Raw genomic sequence first — 8,682 nt, forward strand, 5'->3', positions numbered from 1 at the left:
CCAACTAGCAGGCACAAACCATGTCTGTTCGATTTTCTCACTCAGTAATAACTGTTCTGTAACAATTTCCCCTGAGGCAACTAGTTTCCTAGCAACAAACGTCTTTAAAAGCTTATATGTGCTCTGTGAGATAATCATGGTAACTGCCCTCGTGCTTTCCTTGAAGAAAATGACCGCACATTTTCAATGAGCACAAAAGGAAGTGCGATTATGTGTTTTTTTTATTTGTTTTTAGTCATTCTGTACTTGGGAAATGGAAGAAGACATCAGTCATTTCAGCAAGATAATGGTAAAATTCCCCATTGAGTTCAAGCATGACAAAGTGGTTATTTTGAAGTATTTTAAAGACACATTAAAACAATGCATGTTGTTCTCTATGTTAAAACCAATATAAATGAGTTAATCACTAAATACATCCTTGAAAAAGAAGAGTCATTTATATCCATTCGCCAAGAGAAATAAGTGCACTTCTGATAACAAGGGGACATGGAGGACATGGAGAGGGAGACTAGATGGGGAGGTAGAGAGATGGGACAAGAGAGCACAAAAGAAAAATAGGAACAGAAATAGTGATTGATTAATAACAAAACTCTGACCATTCCATACTTAATTATTATGAGTATTTACAAAACAGGCAACTTTTAAAACCAAATACTGCAGACCACATAAGATCGAACATTTAGAGTACAAATTAAAATATCATGTGAACTATTATGTAAAGCAGTGGTTCCAAACTTCGGTCCACCAATAGCCCCAACAGTACACATTTTTATTGTAGCCCCGGACAAGCACACCTGTTTCAACTTGTCAACTAATCATCAGGCCCTCAATGAGTTGAATCCGTTACGTTTGTCCAGGGCTACAACAAAAATGTGTGTGGTTGTGGGTACTCTGGGATTGGAGTTGGGAACCACTGATGTACAGTATAATGCACATGGAAATGCATGAAAAAAATTGTCAACATAATGCTTGTCTGTACTTTCTGTGGAACCACTTTGGCATAAAGACACTGAACCCCTAATCGGATGATAGTACCTTATATGGTGCCAAAAAATTGCTGTAATAATGTTTATCTTGTGTATCTGCATTTAATTAAAGTCATATGATGTACTGATGAGACTTGCTACTTTTGCATTTATACTTCCCCTTTGTCTACGTGACTCACTCATGGTTTTGGACTTACAGACAAAATCCTGTTATTCCATATTTAGCAGTAAACTGAACTAAGCTGTAAGAGACAAGCAGGACAGATGGTTTCGGTATATTTTAGAAATAGTGTCGAGATATCGAACACTTAAAGTACAAATACCATGTGAAATATCATGTACAGCAGTGGTTCCCAACTCCGGTCCTCGAGTACCCCCTACAATTCACATTTTTATCGGTCCTCATTTTGCTGGAAAATCAATGGAAGTTATTTTCCACTGGCTTCCTTTCCTTGTCCCCTTTCCTTCATGACCACGGATTAGTTAAAGGATTGGTTATATCTCCACCTACACCTTATTTAATTAACCTATCCTCACAAGAAATCAGTGGCATATTGAGGAGGGGTGACTAGGAAATGAAGCTGTTCCAGACAACTGGGACATGGCTGTGTTCCTGTCTTACTGCAGCAGGAGAGTGCTGCTCAGGACCATGAGGAAGGTGGTTATCAGCTGTACCAGCTCCTGGCCAAGGGGGTTACTGCGACTGTTCTCATACTTGTTGTTGTTGTTGCTGCCGCTGCTACGTTCAGCTGTCTGCTTCTCCAGGAAACGCTCAGAGTAGTTCATGTACAGCTCCACACACTTACGGTTCTTCAGCTGCTCCACCAATACAGGGTAACCAATCTCCTCAATGCTCACTGTGAGGCCGTCATCCTCCTCCTTACCCTTATCCTCTCCAGCTATCTCCGCAGGGGCTGGGGTGAGAGGCTTCACTGTGTCTGTTCCCTCCTGGTTGCTAGCTGGACTGCTGTTCCCCACCTCAGGAGTGATGGGCAGGCTCTGGCTGTTGGCCCCCTGGGGGTTGTTCCTCTGGTTGTTAGGTGTGGCCTGGGAGTCGCTGCCCTGATCCTGCAGAAGGTCGTTCCTCTTCATGCAGGTATCCATGAAGCTATCGTAGGACTCTGCCCGCGGTGGTACTTTGTAGGTATAGTCCCGGCCATAGTCGTTTTCATCTGTGGAGCGTTCACCGTATTTGCTGTACATGTAGTTGTTGTAGGACTGCTCCTCCTGAGGGTTGCGGAAGTTGAAATGTGGGCGAGGGAAACGCCCAAGGCCATAGCCTACTGCCATACCTGCCACAGCCCCAACCCCTGCGGCCATAAGAGCCTTCTTAGCAAAGCCCTTGGACTGAGTAGAGGGGTAGTGCCCCATATTCTGAACTGAGCGTGAGAAGGGAGAGCCACCTCCCATACCCCCATGCCCACCTCCATAACCATAGCGGGGACTGAGGATCTTATTGTTTGGGTTCCAGTTGGGTTGGTAACCTCCTCCCATCCCTCCACCAGGGTAGCCCCCTGCCTGCCCCCAGCCAGTATTTCCCCCTCTTACTGGGTAACCTCCAGCTGGGTATCCCTGATTGACCCCTCCTCTCCCTGGGTTCTGGTTGGGGTAGCCTCCTGCTGCAGGGTAACCACCCGCTGCTGGATTCTGGTTTGGATATCCCCCAGGATTTGCCCGGCCTGGATACTGCTGGTTGGGATAGCCACCAGCGGCTGGGTAACCTCCAGCTACAGGGTTCTGGTTTGGATATCCCCCAGGATTGGCTCTGCCTGGATACTGCTGGTTGGGATAGCCACCTGCTGCAGGATAGCCACCAGCGGCTGGGTAACCTCCAGCTGCAGGGTTCTGGTTTGGATATCCCCCAGGATTGGCTCTGCCTGGATACTGCTGGTTGGGGTAGCCACCTGCAGCAGGATAGCCACCTGCAGCAGGGTATCCACCGGCTGGGTTCTGGTTCTGATTGGTACCTCTCCCTGGATAACTACCTCCTGCTGGGTATGAGTTGGGGTTCCTGTTGGGGCTCTGTGGTTGTCTGGGGTAGCTTCCTGTCTGCGTGTTTGATGTTTTTGATGGCTTTTTTTCTGAACCCCTGTTGTTGGATGACGACTTTTTGCTGCTGCTACTGCTGCCACTTCTCTTGGCCCATGTAGAGTCAGTATGAAGTAGAGCCAGGAGGGCCAGAGACACAAGGGCCAGCTCACATAGCTTCCCCATGATGAATGTCCTGGGGGAAAAGATTATGGCGTCATTTACATATTTGGACTAACACAGAACCCAAACCGGCTGCACGCGTGCGCCATCGTGCATACATTTATTTTGTCCCCCTACACCAAACGTGATCACGACACGCAGGTTAAAATATCAAAACAAACTCTGAACCAATGACATTCATTTGGGGACAGGTCGAAAAGCATTAAACATTTATGGCAATTTAGCTAGTTAGCTTGCACTTGCTAGCTAATTTGTCCTATTTAGCTAGCTTGCTGTTGCTAGCTAATTTGTCCTGGGATATAAACATTAGGTTGTTATTTTACCTGAAATGCACAAGGTCCTCTACTCCGACAATTAATCCACACATAAAACGGTCAACCTAATCATTTCTAGTCATCTCTCCTCCTTTTTCATCTTTGAATTTATATGGTGATTGGCATCTAAACTTTCATAGTATTACCACGACAACCGGCAACAGGTTCGTCTTTCAATCACCCACGTGGGTATAACCAATGAGGAGATGGCACGTGGGTACCTGCTTCTAAAAAACAATGAGGAGATGGGAGAGGCAGGACTTGCAGCGCTATCTGCGTCAGAAATAGAAAGGACTTCTATTTAACATGCTGACCAGACCGGACACGTCTTGTTAGCCCTTGGCAACGCAGACCGTCGTTGACACGCGAGCAGTGTGGGTGCAATAACTGAATACCATTGATTTCAAAATTTATTTTGCAACGCTCGCGTCGTCAGCCCTGTTAGTCCAATAATCTTTCTGAAGCCTTATTCCCTTATTTCTGTTTTGACTTCAAACTGAGCTAACCCACTCAGGTCACTGACACTCCCGTCGCTGACGGTAAAATGTATTTGCTTAATTATAAGTATAAGCCTACCGTGTTCTGTTTCCAGAATTTTTTTACAAGATTCTCCTTAAAGTAACAGAAAATAACATGTAGCCATAGCTGCGGGAAGATGTTTGAGGGGGGTTGCTGAAAAAAAAAACGCCGGTGTTACAGACGGCTATATCGGTCCGCTAATACAGGACTAGTAAAGGCCCAGTATGTGAAGAAAAATAATAATTTCTAAAGAATTTATATTTTTCGGCTTTTATTTCAAGCTAATCAGTAGGCTAAATGTAATAAAATTGGCTACCACGGTGCCATAAAAGACCATACATATCCACGGGAAGATGTACTTGGCTGTGTTATGTATATAAAATATGACATCTCTTTTATCTCAGATATAACTGGAGCGTGAAGGAATATTAGGCTATACACGCAGTTGTATTTTTTGGAAGCGGACCCGTTATTTGCATATTATAATACGGTTTTATTCAATAAAATGGCGCTATAGCGCTTTTCTGCTCGACAGCCCAGGCTGTATGCCACCTGCTACTTATTTACAACGAATGGGAATATCGTAAAATAACATACCCTTGCTGATTCGAGACGATTCTGTTCCTTTTGAAGAAAGTAGTCTTTTCAATCTAACTGTTTCTGTTATGATTCTGTCATTCACTCACTGCTTTCATTCTTTCCAGAAGGGAGGGATCTATTTATCATGGACCACCGCACATAGGCTATTCGCCCCTGTCATAGCACTCATAGCGGTGACGATAATAACACATTCTGTCCCTGTTATAAGCCATTTAATACGGACTTCAGTTCACTCTATATTTTATCAACATTTAGGCTAAGCAATCAATTTGAAATCCTCTGTAATGTGAATTTACGCGCAAATCCCATTCGCTTCCAATGCATGATTCAGCTAATGTCCAATGCATTCAACCATTTTAGTGCTAACAACTTCTTATAGGAATGCTTACTCAATTTATTGCCAGACTGCTACACTTTTTCCACCAAAACCCACTACTGATATTACTCATTGTCCCCACTCAGGGACTTTCCATAGGCCTGCTACTGTAGCCTGTATGTGTCATACAAAGAGAAGTGATAGAAAATCACAACAGTGGAACCCAAAACAACTGCGTGGTTCTTGCTGTGGCCGCAAATCCTATCCAAGGTTTACATGCTGTGAACACCAGGTGGCGACAAATGGATGTACAAGAGTTCATATTTTTGTGTTCAGGAATTATTCAAATCAAATTCAAATCAAAACAAATTTTATTGGTCGCGTACACAGATTTGGAAATGTTATCGCAGGTACAGCGAAATGCTTGTTTTTCTAGCTCCAACAGTGCAGTAATACCTAGCAATAAAAATAGTCAAATAAAAACACAATAGGCCTCCTACACACATAATCCCAAAGAATTAAGAAATATCAGGACGAGCAATGTCAGAGACTGGACTATAAATATATATACATATAATGTATGTATATATATACAGTACCAGTCAAACTTTTGGACACGCCTACTCATTCAAGGTTTTTTCTTTATTTTTTACTATTTTCTACATTGTAGAATAACAGTGATGACATAAAAACTATGAAATAACACGTATGGAGTCATGTAGAAACCAAAAAAGTGTTAAACAAATCAAAATATATTTTATGTTTGAGATTCTTCAAAGTAGCCACCCTTTGCCTTGATGACAGCTTTGCACATTCTTGGCACTCTCTCAACCAGCTTCATGAGGTAGTTACCTGGAATGCATTTCAATTAACAGGTGTGCCTTGTTAAAAGTTCATTTTTGGAATTTCTTTCCTTCTTAATGCGTTTGAGCCAATCAGTTGTGTTGTTACAAGGTAGTGGTGGTATACAGAAGATAGCCCTATTTAGTAATGACCAAGTCCATATTATGGCAAGAACAGCTCAAATAAGCAAAGAGAAACGACAGTCCATCATTACTTTAAGACATGAAGATCAGTCAATCTGGGGAAAAAACAAGGAGAGTGATGGAGTGCTGCATCAGATGACCTTGCCTCTACAATCACCCAACCTCAACCCAATTGAGATGGTTTGGGATAAGTTGGACCACAGAGTGAAGGAAAACCAGCCAACAAGTGCTCAGCATATTTGGGAACTCCTTCAAGACTGTTGGAAAAGCATTCCTCATGAAGCTGATTGAGAGAATGCCAAGAGTGTGCAAAGTTCTGGGATTCTTACGATGGCATTGAGGAGTACACCACATCAGTCACTGGTTTTTATCAATAAGTACATCGAGGACGTCGTCCCCACAGTGACTGTACATACATACCCCAACCAGAAGCCATGGATTACAGGCAACATTCGCACTGAGCTAAAGGGTAGAGCTGCCGCTTTCAAGGCGAGGGACTCTAACCCGGAAGCTGACAAGAAATCCTGCTATGCCCTGCGATGAACCATCAAACAGGCAAAGCACCAATACAGGGCTAAGATTGAATCATACTACACCGGCTCCGACGCTCATCTTATGTGGCAGGGCTTGCAAACTATTACAGACTACAAAGGGAAGCACAGCCGCGAGCTGCCCAGTGACCTTAGCCTACCAGACGAGCTAAATCACTTCTATGCTCACTTCGAGGCAAGCAACACTGAGGCATGCATGAGAGTGTCAGCTGTTCCAGACGACTGTGTGATCACGCTCTCCGTAGCCGACGTGAGTAAAACCTTTAAACAGGTCAACATACTCAAGGCTGCGGGGCCAGACGGATTACCAGGACGTGTGCTCCGGGCATGTGCTGAACAACTGGCAGGTGTCTTCCCTGACATTTTCAACATGTCCCTGATTGAGTCTGTAATACCAACATGTTTCAAGCAGACCACCATAGTCCCTGTGCCCAAGAACACAAAGGCAACCTGCCTAAATGGCTACAGACCTGTAGCACTCACGTCCGTAGCCATGAAGTGCTTTGAAAGGCTGGTAATGGCTCACATCAACACCATTATCCCAGAAACCCTAGACCCACTCCAATTTGCATACCGCCCAAACAGATCCACAGATGATGCAATCTCTATTGCACTCCACTCTGTCCTTTCCCACCTGGACAAAAGGAACACTTATGTGAGAATGCTATTCATTGACTACAGCTCAGCGTTCAACACCATAGTACCCTCAAAGCTCAGCACTAAGCTAAGGATCCTGGGACTAAACACCTCCCTCTGCAACTGGATCCTGGACTTCCTGACGGGCCGCCCCCAGGTGGTGAGGTTAGGTAACAACACATCTGCCACGCTGATCCTCAACACTGGAGCCCCCCAGGGGTGCGTGCTCAGTCCCCTCCTGTACTCCCTGTTCACCCACGACTGCATGGCCAGGCACGACTCCAACACCATAATTTAGTTTGCAGACGACACAACAGTGGTAGGCCTGATCACCGACAACGACGAGACAGCCTATAGGGAGGAGGTCAGAGACCTGGCCGGATGGTGCCAGAATAACAGCCTATCCCTCAATGTAACCAAGACTAAGGAAATGATTGTGGACTACAGGAAAAGGAGGACCGAGCACGCCCCCATTCTCATCGACGGGGCTGTAGTGGAGCAGGTTGAGAGCTTCAAGTTCCTTGGTATCCACATCACCAACAAACTAGAATGATCCAAACACACCAAGACAGTGAAAAGGGCACGACAAAGCCTATTCCCCCTCAGGAAACTAAAAAGATTTGGCATGGGTCCTGAGATCCTCAAAAGGTTCTACAGCTGCAACATTGAGAGCATCCTGACTGGTTGCATCACTGCCTGGTACGGCAATTGCTCGGCCTCCAACCGCAAGGCACTACAGAGGGTAGTGCGTACGGCCCAGCACAACACTGGGGCTAAGCTGCCTGCCATCCAGGACCTTTACACCAGGCGGTGTCAGAGGAAGGCCCTAAAAATATTCAAAGACCACAGTCACAGACTGTTCTCTCTACTACCGCATGGCAAGCAGTACCGGAGTGCCAACTCTCGGACAAAAAGGCTTCTCAACAGTTTTTACCACCAAGCCATAAGACTCCTGAACAGGTAATCAAATGGCTACCCGGACTATTTGCATTGTGTGCCCACCCCCTAACCCCTCTTTTATGCTGCTGCTGCTACTCTCTGTTTATCATATATGCATAGTCCCTTTAACTATACATTCATGTACATATGTACATACTACCTCAATTGGCCCGACCAGCCAGTGCTCCCGCACATTGGCTAACCGGGCTATCTGCATTGTGTCCCGCCACCCACCACCCGCCAACCCCTCTTTACGCTACTGCTACTCTCTGTTCATCATATATGCATAGTCACTTTAACCATATCTACATGTACATATTACCTCAATCAGCCTGACTAACCGGTGTCTGTATGTAGCCTTGCTACTTGTATAGCCTCGCTACTGTATATAGCCTCGCTACTGTTTTTCAATGTCTTTCTACTGTTTATTTTTTTTATTTCTTTACTTACCTATTGTTCACCTAATACCTTTTTTCCACTATTGGTTAGAGCCTGTAAGTAAGCATTTCACTGTAAGGTCTACACCTGTTGTATTCGGCGCACATGACAAATAAACTTTGATTTGAAGTTGTCATGAAAGCAAAATGTAGCTACTTTATAGAATCTAAAATCTGAAATATATTT

The 8,682-nt window shown here is 44.7% G+C and overlaps 1 protein-coding gene across 1 annotated transcript; it reads right to left on the reverse strand.

The window, feature by feature from the left end:
* Positions 1 to 1,087: 1,087 nt before the first annotated feature.
* Positions 1,088 to 4,750, reverse strand: prnpb (prion protein b). Its single transcript, XM_023983812.2, has 2 exons — positions 4,628 to 4,750; positions 1,088 to 3,210 (listed from the first exon to the last, which is right to left on the reverse strand). Exon 2 carries the CDS (start codon positions 3,198 to 3,200, stop codon positions 1,605 to 1,607), a length of 1,596 nt encoding a protein of 531 aa, XP_023839580.1. The 5' UTR covers positions 3,201 to 3,210; positions 4,628 to 4,750; the 3' UTR covers positions 1,088 to 1,604.
* Positions 4,751 to 8,682: the final 3,932 nt, after the last annotated feature.

Source organism: Salvelinus sp. IW2-2015, linkage group LG4q.1:29 (assembly GCF_002910315.2).
Source record: "Salvelinus sp. IW2-2015 linkage group LG4q.1:29, ASM291031v2, whole genome shotgun sequence".
Classification (NCBI taxonomy): domain Eukaryota; kingdom Metazoa; phylum Chordata; class Actinopteri; order Salmoniformes; family Salmonidae; genus Salvelinus; species Salvelinus sp. IW2-2015.

Coding starts and splice junctions, on each gene's coding strand:
- prnpb (XM_023983812.2), bottom strand. CDS start 3,200: ATGGGGAAGCTATGTGAGCTGGCCCTTGTGTCTCTGGCCCTCCTGGCT.